Source organism: Gekko japonicus, unplaced genomic scaffold, assembly GCF_001447785.1.
Source record: "Gekko japonicus isolate JY-2015 unplaced genomic scaffold, Gekko_japonicus_V1.1 scaffold585, whole genome shotgun sequence".
NCBI classification, from domain to species: Eukaryota; Metazoa; Chordata; class Lepidosauria; order Squamata; family Gekkonidae; genus Gekko; species Gekko japonicus.
This window is the reverse complement of record NW_015170291.1, coordinates 743,522-758,560: the sequence shown is the minus strand read 5'-3', so window position 1 is coordinate 758,560 and position 15,039 is coordinate 743,522. Positions and strand designations below refer to the sequence as shown.

The following is a 15,039-nucleotide window of genomic DNA, read 5'->3' as shown; positions in this document are numbered from 1 at the left end:
GATTAGCTCCAGCACCTCAGCATTTTAGGATGGCTCTAATGGTCATGATCAACTGTGATTTTAATTTTGTGTTGTTTTATGTGTTTTAAGGTTTTGTGTAAGCAGCCCTGAGCCTGCTTCTGCAGGGAGGGGCAGGATATAAGTCGAATGAATGAATGAATGAATGAATGAATTGAATGAATGAATGAATGAATGAATGAATGAATGAATGAATGAATGAATGAATGAATGAATGAATGAATGAATGAATGAATGAATGAATGAATGAATGAATGAATGAATGAATGAATGAATGAATGAGGCTTAAATAGCAGCTGTCACATTTACAGCATGAGAAAGAAGACCAAGAAAGCCTTGAACAGACATGGGCGCTGCGGTTTCTCACTGAATCTGGGATTACTACAAAACCTATCCCATAAGCAAAGTTTCAGAGTCACTCCTGACAGGGCAGACAGAATGCAGAAAAAGGGGAGAGGAAGGTCTTTTGCCTACTTTAGTTTGACTGAGGAAATAAATGGCTTTGGTACAAACCACATATCCCCTCACAATTCATAAATACGTGGAATAATTATTTTCAGGGGGAGTCGTTTTAATCTAATTTATTGCATTTTTATGGAGTGCTAGACCAACTTCTTATTCGCGGTCTGTCAGAACAGCAGCAAATTATAGCAAACATAACATTAAATGCTGTGCCATAAAGCAAATATTTATCTAATTTGGGATTCTGTACATCTTAAAAAGCATGATGGCTTGCTTTTCTCACGTCAAAGGCAAATAAGTGTCTGCATTATTTCTATTGGCCGTACAGACTAAAGGGGGCGTAGCTATCAATCAAGCGATTCTAAGAGCTGCCGTTACCACTTAAGATTTTTATTATAATACATGACTCTCTTTTATGTTCCGGTGGAAACCATGGCAATCCTTTAAAAAGAACCAAACTACAATTCAGTAACGTAATGTAAGCCCACTGGATTAGAGTGGCCTCGAAAACATTGATAATGATCATGGAACCCATAATTTCCCTATGTCTTTCCTGAATATGACACACAATTGTAATGGCCATGCGTTGCACTGACCTAGGCTCACTGCTCTGAGCTCTAGTACCATCACATTCTAGAGTTTAGCAGTGTTCCCTCTAAGCTGAGTTAGTGTGAGCTAGCTCACAGGTTTTTAGCCTCCGGCTCACACATTTTTGTCTTCACTCAGGAAGGATGGCTCCAGAGCAAACTCATTTATGCAGTAGCCAAATGGCCCCCTCACAATTTCAATGCCAGTAGCTCACAGAGTAGAATTTTTGCTCACAAGACTCCACAGCTTAGAGGGAACATTGCCCACAAGTCTAGTATGAAATGCCCACCAGGTCTCTCGGAGTCAGAGGCAGTAGAAGCTCTGGGAAATGGTGTCCCACCAGTACTTTCTAAATTCCTCAGGTCTCAACTGGCTCCCAACTTTGCGGTTCAAGTAGATCCCAGCCTTTGGGTTGGAGATCAGGGGAATCCCTGTTCTGGACATTCTACTGATGACCTAATGTCTACAAAATAAGACTTTCTGTATGGATCCCCTTCTCTCTAACAGGCCAGGCTCCCCAACGCTCTGCTACAGAAAGCTACCTCTGTTTGATGCAGGCACAGATTGAAAGTTGAGTGAGATTTAGCCTTCGCTTCACCCACAGCATTGCATTGTCCCTTGTGACCCCATCTGGCTTTCAGTTTCTTCCAGGTCAACTCTCAGACCCTCATCTGGGAGATCAGATGTGCCCTGCTCTTCCTATTTGGCTCACCAAGGTCCTGTTTCTAACAGCATGCTTTCTACCTGATACCATAAAGTTCCCTCGGTTCTGTCTTCTGTCTCTTTCAGCCTTCCACTGGCAAGTTCTCCAGAGAAAAATGCCTGCGGGAGTTCAAGTAATCCACGGCATTACGAAAGATCACTAACATCAAGTCTTACAACTTCTATCACAGGCAGAGTACTTACAAGAAGCAGCTACTAGTGTGACAACAGATGGACCTGTCCTGTTTATTCAATAGGGCTCAATCAGTTTTAATGTCAGAGCACTGAAGTGGCTGGACGCCCTCCAGACTGTCCCACCAATTTGAAACGCTCATTTAGTGGATACACGCGAGAGGGGGCCTTTTCAGTGGTGGCCCCGCAGTTACGGAACAACCTCCCCAGGGAGGTGCGCCTGACTCCCTTGCTTTTGATCTTTAGGAGGTTTTATTTAGGACTGCATTTTGTTAAGTTTAGCAGCAGTCCTGAGTAGTGTGTTTTAAATTCTGGTTTTATGTTTTTAAGGTATTTTACTCTATGTGTTTTATCTATGTTTGTCAACTACCTTGAGCTCCATAAGGAAGAAAGGTAGCGGAAGAAAAAGGGGGGGGAGGTAATAGGGGGTATTTGTGAATTTCCTGCATTGTCCAGGGGGCTGGACTAAGAATATAAGAACATAAGAGAAGCCAATGTTGGATCAGGCCAATGACCCATCCAGTCCAACACTCCGTCACAAAGTGGCCAAAAATACCAGGTGCCATGAGGAGGTCCACCAGTGGGGCCAGGACACTAGAAGTCCTCCCACTGTCCCCCCCCAAGGCACCAAGAATACAGTGCATCCCGTGCCCCAGACTGAGAGTTCATATCTATACCTTGTAGCTAATAGCCACCAATGGACCTCTGCTCCATATGCTTATCTAATCCCTTCTTGAAGTTGTCCATGCTTATAGCTGCCACCACCTCCTGTGGCAGTGAATTCCATGTGTTAATCACTGTTTGGGTGAAGAAGTACTTCCTTTTATCTGTCCTAACCCGACTGCTCAGCAATCTAGATGACTCTGGAGGACCCTTCCAACTCTATGATTTTAATAAATGTTTTAAATAAAGAAATAAAATAAGAGAAAGCTTACAGCAAAAGGTATGGCCACACTCCAGACTGTCAGCTAGGATCTTCCCCACAAGCCCTGTTTTTCATGCCCCCATTGTCAGAGCTGTGGCAGGGGGCATTCAGAGACCGGGCATTTTCAGCAGTGGCACCTTGCCTACAGAATGTCCTTCCTCTTAAGGCTCACCTGGCAGCTACACTTTCCTTGCAGTGCCACACCAAAATGTTTCTGTTTACCCAGCCTTTCAAATTAAGAGGTTGCGCTTTAGTATTTTTACAATGCGCTTTTAGCCTGCAAGCTCTTAAATTCATTTTAAGCTGTTCAGTGATTCATGTTTTTTATGTTTTTATAAGGTTAAAGTAAAGTTACATTTTATTTTGCAAGCTGCTTTGAGTAGGCTTGGTAGTGAGGCAGAATAAACATTTTCTAAATAAATATATAAAAAGCTACTGGTCTTGGTGAAAATTATGATCTGAAACACAGCAGCTATGAGGAATACGGTCGTATCAGGCCATGATCATGTTGGTGAATGGCCTAGATGGAAGACTTCTTAGACACAAGCCACTCCAAGAAATGATAATAATTTACTAATGTTTTATTAATACATTTTTGTACAGCACCTAGGCACTGCACAGAAATCATTAAAAAGGACAAGCCCCGTCTACAGGTTTACCTCTAAAGACAGTATCATTAGAAAGAGAAGCAGATGTCAGACAGAGGAAAAAGGAAATATAGTTTTCAGAGATTATAACACATCAAGCCAATAAAAAACAGCGTTTTGTTTTTGGCAAAAACCGATGTGCCAATAACTCATGTCTGGATCAATTAAACTTTGCCTTCACCAATTTAGTTTTAGCCGATCGATTACTAGATTCTGGCTTACACACCTAGTTCATATGTTTATCCATTTTTATTGGTTAGAAAAAAACCCCCAGCTTTCTATGATCTGGTAAGGCATCTCTCGTGAGCACGTGATCTGTATAAAATACTTCTTGTTTCGGTCTAGTTTGAGGGCACAGCAGATGGAACGCAGGGTACTGTGGGATCTGCCATTTATCACAGTGACAGTGCGTGGGTAGCCGTGATCCTCTCACCACAGGGGGAAAGTCAAATGAGGAGCAGGATTCTAAAGCTGGACTTTGTGGAGTTTGGCAACACTTGTGCTGCTCATTAACTTAATCATATTAATTTATTAGCCATATACATCAAAGTAATTCACTGCAGAATTTTCACCGAGAACCATTTATGACCGTTAACGTTCTCTACAAAGAGAGGGAAGCGAGGCAGTCATTCTGAAGGAGCAGAGTTTGTTTCGATTGTTCATAATTCCTTTTGAATTAGGGAAGAGGGGGAAAAAGAATCAGAGCTGGTTGGCTTCTCGCAGCCATGACTGATTGCAGTGGTGTTTTTTTTTTAACCAGCCCCCCTTTACCACTTTTGACATTGGCTTAGATACAAAGAAATTAGACACAAAGAAATTAAAGAAGTGAAGCCTTTCCGACCATTTAGCTCCCTGGTAGGAAAAGCTTCCCTGGATTGATCTCCGTGTGTGAGACCCATTTGACAAGTTCTGGCAGGACACCACAGAATCTTTATTTTTCCGTTGGCTACAGCAGTTTGGCAAAATGTGTAAGATTTCCTGATAACTGATCTGATAACTGACACCTCTCACTCTGAATTATTGCATCAAAATGTCTGTGCTGTTGCAATCTTAAGCATGCTGTTCAGGTGTGTATCTGTAAGCTGCAAACCTACGATGACGCAGCAGCCAGAACTGGAAGAAGAAGCAGAAGACAGCCAGTTCCACCGCGGGCCTGAGAGAAGCCCTCTGGGGGCCTGATCCGGCCCCCGGGCCACATGTTTGACATCCCTGCCACAGAGTCCACCTTTCAAGGCAGCCATTTTCTCCTGGGAACTGATCTCTCAGCTGGAGATCAATTTTAATCCCAGATCTCCAGACCCATCTGGAGGCTGGCCATCCTAGGATCTCCCCTTCCCCTATATAGGCTTCACTGCAAGGTATGTAAGGCTGTAAGAAAATGTCTGGCCCAAGGTCACCCAGAGAGTGTGATGGCAAAATTGTATTTCAGGCTCCCCAGTCCAACACTCAAACTTTGCATTTTACCAAAACTTGCAATGGTAGCTATCTCTGGTTTTAATTTTGTTTCTTTAAGTACCTAATTGCTTCTGATTTTCCCTTCTGGTGAGATTTTGGGAGTGGCTCTAAAAACATGTCCTTCCGCTCCTAACCCTAGCCCCTCCCTTAAGCACCTAAATGAGCAGTCTGCTGAATATGGTTCAGTTCCATCTATTCTGTAATTAAGTATGAGATCCGAATCTGAGCTTATGCATTTTGTGCAGTATTCTTAATTAAAGAAACAAAACAAAACAGTAAAGCCATGGAAGGTCAAACAGTGGAGCAAATATTTAAAAATAAGTGGGCCCCAACTTCTGGGTCTTGTCTGCAGCTAGGCAAGAACCTCTACGTGAATGAATATGTAGCAATCAACCCGGAACCGACCAAATCCGGAGCGCCTCAGCTGTACTTGGAGTACCAGTTCTACAAACAGCCCGGCAATGCAGAAGGAATCCCTTGGGTTTGCTACAAAAGGAAAACTAGAGCAAGAAAGGACACAGCAGCTAAGAGAATGAGCAGAGATCTGTGACCTCCTCGGTTCCCATTCAAATTTTAGGTAGCTACTGTTCAAAAGGAGCTGCAGTGGCTCAAGAGGTTAAGACGCTGAACTGCAGGCTGTGGAAGGTCGGTAGTTCAGCAGTTCGAGACCCAAGTGTGCCACATGATGGAGTGAGCTCCCATCTCTAGCTCCAGCTCCTGCCAACCTAGCAGTTCAAAAGCAAGAAATTGCAAGTAGATAAATAGGTACCACTTCAGTAGGAAGGGAACAGCGTTCCGTGCGCCTGGGTGTTTAGTCATGCCAGCCACATGACCACGGAAACGTCTTCGGACAGCGCTGGCTCTTCGGCTTTGAAACGGAGATGAGCACCGCAACCCTAGAGTCGGATTCGACTGGCTTTCGAGCAAGGGAACCTTTACCTTTACCGTTCAAAAGTAAACATAGGCCAAACCATTCTTCCTCTGCCACCCTCCACCCCCAATACGGGGAGAACAATATTGCCCTCCCTTATACAGCTGCTGTAAAGTTTACGACAAGGTAATGTATAAGCACCTGGAAAGGGCCACGCCAAAATGGGCTACCGCTATTACTTCAGCAGCCAAAGTACTGCCGACTGTGGCAGAACAAATTAATAAGGTACTAGGCAGGTGGGAAAGAGCCTTCCACATCATGTAATGGGGCGGGGGAGCTTATGAAATGTGGGGAGGGAGGTGTGAAAAGCCCACAGGCATGTTCTTGTTTTCACTGGTGATGTGTGATGTGCGCTTGGAACGGCTGATCCCAAGCAGGTCCCGCCCTGTAACAGCTGCACTGCTCTGCGGCTGTTAACATGCAGCACACCATTTGTGAAGAGAGGCTCATGCAATGAGGGGGTTTAAACTGCCCCTTTCAAAAAAAAAAATGGCCTTACATTTAAGCCTTTAATAGTAGCCAGACATGCAAACATTTAAAGCTCCTTTCACGTGGCAGCTGTAAAGTGGTTAAAGTGTCAGACTAGGATCTGGGAAACCCAGGTTCGAATCTCCACTCTGACATGGAGGCCTGCTGGGTGACCTTGGGCCAGTCACACACTCTCGGCCAAGCCTACCTCACAGGGTTGTCGTGAGGATAAAACAGAGGAGAGGAGAACGACATAAGCCGCTCTGGGTCCCCACTGGGGAGAAAAGCGGGGTATAAATACAGTACATAAATAAGTTCTGCTTGTACCCCTATGTAAACCGCTCAGAGACCCTTCGGGGTTAGGAGCGGTATATAAATCAAATGTAAATAAAAATAAAATAAAATAAATTGTTTGTAGGGATAGCATGTAAAGGGACCACTGCCTTAACGACAACGATCTCACTCCACACCTAGGCATCTATCGACCCTCCCCACTTCTTCTAACTGATAAGGTCCCAAGCATGGCTGGCTCAGACTGATGCCTCACACACTCCACATTCTCTCCTGCAGACGGAGGCTAGCCAGAGGGCTCAGGGAGGTTTCCGAGCCAACTGCACAGAGAAGCCATTGTCTGTTTCATTCATCCACTGGAATCCCGGATCAGCCCAAGACTGATGATCTAGCAAGGAAGCCCATCCGACTTACTGCTTCCACAGCTTGGATCTTCGGGATAACTCTTCGCTGTCTGGAGGAGATTACCCCAATCTGTCCAGCTAGAGGCCAAGCTACGTTACTTTTTGTCATGCGTTTGGTCTGGGCAAACAACTCTACCCCCAGGACCATTTTGGGTGGGGAAAACAGTGCGGGGATGGGAGCCTCTCCACACCACAGTCCTGATCCAAAATGGAGCCCTGAGGACCTTTAACAGTATGGAGCTGCGGTGGCTCAAGTGTTTAAGACGCTGTACTGCAGGCTGTGGAAGGTCGGTAGTTCAGCAGTTCGAGACCCGGGTGCCGCATGATGGAGTGAGCTCCCGTCTCTAGTTCCAGCTCCTGCCAACCTAGCAGTTCGAAAGCAAGAAATTGCAAGTAGTTAAATAGGTACCACTTCGGTGGGAAGGTAACAGTATTTCGTGCGCCTTGGTGTTTAGTCATGCCGGCCACATGACCACGGAAACGTCTTCGGACAGCGCTGGCTCTTCGGCTTTGAAACAGAGATGAGCACCGCAACCCTAGAGTTGGATTTGACTGGCTTTCGAGTAAGGGAACCTTTACCTTTACTCCGCCATTCCTGTGCGGCTGCAGGAAAAGAGAGTTGACTTTTCACAAAATATAAAGCGCAGTTTGGCCCCGGGAGCTTATGATTTGCAGGGAAACAAGAGGAGTTGCTCACACTCCTGTTGAATAACCTCCAGCATTTGTGAGCCAGTAGTGTATCATCTCGAAACATGGCTGTTATGGCGGGCTGTCACTGAAAAGTCTATCTCTTCCTGAATTTATTTATTTATCTTATTTACAGGAGACATCTGTCAGTTGTGGCTTCTCCCATCCCTGAAGCGAGGGCCTCAGGCAATCCTAAAAGGGGGGGAAAGGATCAAACAGCAGGGGCTGAGTGCAGATGAATTTCACCTTTGGAGAGCCAGTTGTGTAGCGGTTAAAGTGTCGGACTAGGACATGGGTGGCCACACTGTGGCTCGGGAGCCACGTGTAGCACTTTCACACATATTGTGCAGCTCCCGGCAGGGCGGCTGGGGAAGTGAAGGGGAGGCATGCTTCCCTGATCGGTCTTCCCTTCCCCAGCCAGTGTTCCCCTCCCCAGGTAGGCTTGAGGTGGGGGGGGAGAGATCAGAAAAAGAAAGGAACTTTAACTTTAAATGTGTTCTCAACACCACCACCCCCGCCAGCTTGGAGAAGGCATTTGTCTCTTTAAATCCCTTCTCCAAGCCAAACCGGCTGGCATTGGGGGCAATGGGGGGAGGGTTGGAGATCACATTTAAAATTAATGTTGCTTTCTTTCCACATGTCCCTCCCTCCCCATTTATTTGCTTTCTTTCCACCTCTCTCTCTCTTTTCCCCTTCCTCCCTCCCTCCCCCATCTATTTGCTTTCTTTGTTTCTCTCTCTGTTTCTCTTTCTCTCTTTCTTTCTACTTCTTCCATTCTTTCTTTCCACCTCTCTCTCTCTTAGACAAATACCATTAGCAAACAAATAAATATCACTGGACAAATAAACATCATTAGGAATATCTGATTTTACCCCTTTTGTTTTTATTTTTGGCAGTCTCATTTATAACGTTAATAAAAAGCAAATTTGCATATTTTTCAATAAAAACGTATGTGTCATATTGGTTTATTTATTTTTATTTATTATTTACTTATTCATTTAATTTATACCCCGCCCTCCCCGTGAGCAGCCTCAGGGCGGCTTACGTAATTGGTCTATAAATGACCATTAATTCACATAAAAAACAATTTCAAATTTCAAATACAGTAAAACATAAACTCATAAAGTGCTAAGGCTGATACATTGGGTACATAAGATGGCAAGCTGGAAATACCATACAACCAAACAGTTTGCCACTCAATGGTCTTCCTGAGCACAGTGGTGGAGGCCAGATGTTAAAACTATGGGCCGGGTCATTGGTAACAGTGGGGGCAGTTCATGTGGGAGGGGTTCGAGCGGGGTAAAAGTCGAATGTTAAATAAATTAAATAAATAAATGTCTTCAAACATATGACGTCTTCAAATGTTCAGACATCTGACGGTTATTCTATGTGGCTCTTACGTTAAACACCCTTGGACTAGGATCTGAGGAACCGTGGTTCACATCCCCACTCTGCCATGGAGACTCCCTGGGTGACCTTGGGCCAGTCACACATTCTCAGCCTAACCTACCTCACAGGGTTGTTGTGAGAATAAAACAGAGGAGAATGATGTGAGCCGCTTTGGGTTTCCCACTGGGGAGAAAGGCGGGATATAAACAGAGTGAATAAACAGATGTTGCTTGGAAAACTGACTAGTCAATTCTAGCTGTTTAGTGAAAACTGAAATTACAACAACAACAACAACAAAACTTGGGGACACAGGTTCTTTGTCTGGCTGTCTTAGGGCAGCTCCATACATGACAACTGAGGCGGGAGACAACAGCAGGACGATGACACTTCCCACAACAAACACAGACCACACAGACATCAAATGTGCCACAAGGTTCTCAGATATGCGCACACAGATATTTAAAGATGTACATCGTACGACACCCACACTTTACATTTATTTAACTATTGGGACTGTCTGCTGGCTGTTCTCTCCAGAAAATGCTCAAGGTAGCTCCTGAGATCCATAAAACACTACACTAAAAGATCATCCAAATGCTGGTAAGCTAAAAATTAAAAAGCCTCAGAAAGTTGGGGCAACAGAGCAGGAACTTTAACAATGAACTTAACTAAAAATCATGTCTACCTTGCCACTAGCATAACGCTAAGAGCTAGATAATCGCAGAATCTCCTGGCAATTCTACACAGGCTGTGATCACATGCTCCTTTAGATCCGACATAGGTACGAATGCCTGACGGATCTAAAGAGAGCGATCAGACAACAACATCTGGGAAGCGTCCCGCAGTTGTCGGCAACCCGTGCTGCTCCGCCACGGAAGCGGAGTTTAAAGACACCAGGGGAAAGTCTGGTGTTATCTGGATAAGGCGGGCCACGGGCGGACTTTCCCAGCTGTTCGCTCAAGCACACTCTCATGCTGTCGGGATGGTCTGATCAGGCCATCCCGACTCCGTGCTGTTCCCCCCCCCCTCACATCATCGCATACTCCATAGGGGGCCCTCAGTGTGGAGGTGTGGTTCCTCATTTATGCATAAGGGAAACAAATGGCAAAAAAGCGCAACTCACCCACAGTTGCATCTGATGACACAGTGACGGGCTGCGCCCGCAGCTTCGAAGGGCTGTGTGATCTCACAACTGCGTGTCAAATTCCTCTGGAGGGAATAGCCCCCGCTTCCCCTCCGCTTCAACGGGTGCGTGGGAACGCAGCCACACAACGCCATACATAGTTGTTGCCGGGGCTCATTTGCATATTAGGTGACACACCCCTAATGTAGCCAATCCTCCAAGAGCTTACAGTAGCCCCTGTCAGAAGAGCTCTGTAAGCTCTTGGAGGATTGGCTACATTAGGGGTGCGTGGCCTAATATGCAAAGGAGTTCCTGCTACAAAAAGAGCCCTGGTTGTTGCTTCTGGTGGGTGTAAGTTCATAGGAGAGTAGGCACCAGTGTTCCCTCTAAGCTGAGTTAGTGTGAGCTAGCTCACAGTTTTTTAGCCTCTGGCTCACACATTGTTGTCTCTGCTCGGGAAGGATGGCTCCAGAGCAAACTAATTTATGCAGTAGCCAAATGGCTCGCTCACCACTTTAATGCCAGGAGCTCACAAAGTAGAATTTTTGCTCACAAGACTCCACAGCTTAGAGGGGACATTGGTAGGCACTCCTTCAAACACCCCTATCCAGGAACATCTAGGGCTGCGGGATGTGTGCTGTGGGAAAGTTAACTAAGACTGGAAAGAAGTTCTGGCTTCTTTCACTGGCCAGAGGGCTGTTAGATAGTTCTGCCACATCCATCAAAGAAACACCAACTAGGCAAATTGTATATAAGCTCCATCTAACTGATCTCCCTCCCCTCCCCTTTTCCCCTTCCCTCGGCTTCCTTTGTGTGTCTTGTCTTAAACCCGAGGGCAAGGTCTGTCTCTTTACTGATATAAAGCATTTTGGGATACAATGGTCGGAAAAACGGGAAATGTACATACAAATAAATAAACCGTAAATGACAGACCAGGAACGGTCATTTCTGTAGGAGTCTTTCATTTTGAGAAAACGAGAGAGGCGGTTGTTTCACCCTTCCCACAAGACTTCAAGAAAGTACTTGCGGAGTCTATAAGGCCCTTGGAGACAAACATTTCCCCCCCTATCACATAACCAAGTATCTAATGGCACTTTCCCTTTAAGGAAATTACGATTAATGAAGAACTAAATCGCAAATCCATTAGGTTTTAGTCAGCACAGCAACACCGCCCGGGTTTTCATGAATGCTCAAAAAAATCCAATAATGTAACCTCTGGTAAAGCTTGAAAAGCCCTGAAGGACAAGGCAGTTAGATCAATATTAGTTTATTTCGACTGCTGTGCAGTACGGAGGGAGAGAGAGCCGATCATCCAGCGGATTTTATTACCTGTTGGGGAGATAAGTCCTGGTGATAAGAGGCCGGGCACTCCGTGGGGCAGGAGGCGCGTGTTCTCTTGTATCGCAACCCCCAGAGAGCGCTTGGGGGGTCTCCCTGGTCGTGAACTGTTGAAACAAAAGTGAAAATAAACTTTAAGTGCTCTTTTGTCAAAAGGATTTGCATAGTAATGCACTTTGCATTGATTTTTAAGGCCCTGAATGGCGGAGTCCTTGGCTGTTTTCAAAGCACACTCCCAGCAGTTTAACTCTTTGTGTACTCTCAAGACACCAACCAATGATCGGGGACTCGACACATTTTTACCCTGCTTGTCCTCCAAGGATACGGTTGCCAGCCTCCGTGAGGTCAAAGCCAACCCTCAATGGACGTCCAGCTTATGCAAGTATGCAAACCACCAGCAGGAGAGCCGAACTGAAGCCACACAGACTGCAAAGTCAGAGTTAATTTCTAGAGCTTTTGGGGCTCCACCACTGAGACAGCGGCCTGAAGAAGTCAGAAGAAACAGACGGCAACCTAGGCGATCCGTAGCCGCTTTATTCGTGACTGTTTTTAGAGACAAAGAGGGAGTGGTTGATAACTTCTGTGAAAAAGGAGTGTAAAAGAAAAGACTAATTCATTGTAAGGACGCAATTTGTTGTCTAATACTTTCTCTGTACAGTATTTTTTGGGTGGTTTGCAAACCTCCATGTGGTGCCTGGAGACCTCCTGGGATTACAACTGACCAAGCGACAGACGTCAGGTCACCTGGAGAAAATGGCCACTCTGGAAGGCGGACTCTGTGGCACTATACCCCACTGGAGTCCCTCCCCTCCCCAAGCCCCGGCCTCCTCAGGCTCCAACCCCCCCAAACTCCCCAGGTATTTTCCAGCCCTGAGCTGGCAACCCTATCCAAGGAACACAAGGGGTTGGTTCTCTCCCACCACACTTATCTGCACAACAGCTACAGTTGCCAATGCTGAGTTTGCGAGGTTAGAGACAGGGCCTTTTGCGCAGTGGCTCCCAAGCTCCGAAACTCTCTCCCCACAATTTACAAGCATTTAGGTACAAAAATGCTTTCTTTTTAAAAAAATTCTCAAGCTTTTTAGATGTTCCTTCCTTGTGGAGCTCCAATTTAAAAACAAGTAAAAACCTTCTTGTTTTATTTAGGCTTTTTGAGGGTTTTAAGTTCTCAGTTTTTAATGTGAGGTTATTGCAAAATGTTTTACCAAGAAATATTGACTCTGATGCTGTTTTATATTGTTTTACCTACAAATTTTACCTCTGTTTTTGTTGCTTTGGCTGCTATACTTACTTTTTTACCGTTTTATTGCTCTTTGTAGCTATTTTTTTATCCTAAGCCTCCTTGAAGAGGCTGAGCTTAAATATTTTACATAAAACACACAAATAAATGTCGTACTGCAGAGCCTATTCTTGAACAGACTACAGTCATTTGTTTTTCTGACCGTTCAGTCATGGATTTCCTTTTTCCAAGACTGATTTGCTGCTTCTGCGTCCTGTGTCAGGGGCTCAAGTGATCACACACCCCAACCTATCAAACTCACACAATTTTAACCCTCTTGGCTCAAACCACCCAGAAGCCGTGACTATGAATTTTAATCCAAAACGTAAAAGACAAGGAACCTGCATCACAGACACTGCTTCAGGTTCCAAGTGTCAGAACAAAGAGGAGGGGGCTCAGATGATAAACACAATATTCACTATGCTAATCATTCATGCATAGTGACTGTGAACAAAATGGCATGTACGGAAATAACTAATTTATTTATTATATCTGTGGTCTATCTTTCTTCCATCACAGAACTCAATATGGTGACCACAAAAATCTTCCAACCAGTACTTCTTTAGTTTCAGCAAGGATTAGTGTAACTAGTATTTAAAATAGACTGTAACACTACAAAACCCATGGTGCAGTATGACAACAGATGAAATGCATATTGACAGAAGCCTCTGAGGTCTTGTAACACTAACTAAATTTAAAAAAAAAAAACTAGGCAAAAACTGCCACTAACTCCTCTGCTTGGGAGAACTATATTTCACCCAGATGACTAACAGAGCTTTTGTCAAAACAGTGTGAAACACAACCATCCTGCAACAACGGATGAGAGGTTCATAGAAAGACCATTCCCCTCCCAGCAAATTACTTTTCCTGTTCGCTAAGAAATGCAGGTTAAACTTCACTCCATCAATCCTGTAGTGGCAAAGCTCTTTATCAAAAGAAGACAAACTCGGTGTTTAAACGGCAGAAATTTCTGGTATCATTGCACAGAGGTGCCGTTACTGCATTCATGTTTTGACAAAACGCGTGCATGCCATTTGTTTTATTGTACATTTGTCTAGCACCCTGCGAAAATCATTAAATTATTCTTCACTTTACTGTTTGAGCCCTGCACTTTTTTCTTCTCTAGATGAAATTTCCAGGTCAGTTCTATATGCTTTTTTTCTTTATTTTTCAACTAGCAAGTACATTTTTAGTTGACTTTGGGGAGTCCTATACAGTACAATCTGGCATGCTATGATGTGATGTACAGATCAATACATCTCATCGCACAACAGCTCTCAGCTCCTTGCAACCTGCTTGGCCATGGCAGAAACCGTGTGCTAAGCCCAATGGGTCTACGTACATAGCCCCAATCACCAGAAGTGTTCAGCTCTGCATTTGGCTCCTGACACAACATATTTTTACCCAGGGCTCTTTTTGTAGAAAAAGCCCAGCAGGAACTCATTAGCATAATAGGCCGCACCCAACAGCAGAAACTAATTAGCATATTGGGCCACACCCCTGACAGCACAGCTTATTAGCGCATTAGGCCACACCCCCATGTTACCAGAAGTGTGGTTATCCAGCCATACCCACCTTTTGCTTGTTATTCTGTTTACCTTGTTTGTTGTCAAAACCCAGGGCTTTTTTGTAGCAGGAACTCCTTTACATGTTAGGCCACACACCCCTAATGTAGCCAATCCTAATGAGTTTCTGCTGTTGGGTGTGGCCTATTATGCTAATGAGTTCCTGCTGGGCGTGGCCAACTTGGGAGCCAGCCGGAACTCCGTTCCTGTGCGTTCCTGCCCAAAAATAGCCCTGTTTTTACCCTTCCTCCAAAAAGATCAGAAGGCATACAGGATACTTTCTCCTCCCCTTTATCCTCACAACAGCCCTGCAAGGCAGATAAGTCTGAAAGTGACTAGGCCAAAGTAACACACGGAGCATCATTTCATGGAAAGCATCTGAACGTAGAGCTCCCTGGTTCTAGCCCTGATGCACTTACACCACACTGGCTCCCACTGCACATGAAGAAGTCACACGGGACTGAGAACCATCACACGATGTAATTTATAGAGGCCATGGGCGCTATGGGTTAAGTTGCATCAAGTGTCTAGCTTAAGGAGGAGTTGGATTTTTGTGGGACAACATTTTTGATGTG

General features: G+C 44.9%; 1 protein-coding gene across 1 annotated transcript in view; it reads right to left on the bottom strand.

Annotated features, from left to right (window-relative positions):
- Positions 1-15,039, bottom strand: part of DACH2 (dachshund family transcription factor 2) — a gene marked incomplete at both ends in the record, with an annotated part of 408,589 nt that overhangs the window by 176,634 nt on the left and 216,916 nt on the right. The window contains one exon of the mRNA XM_015417893.1: positions 11,612-11,727. Coding sequence (XP_015273379.1) covers positions 11,612-11,727 — 116 coding nt within the window. The remainder of the gene's footprint in view (positions 1-11,611; positions 11,728-15,039) is intronic.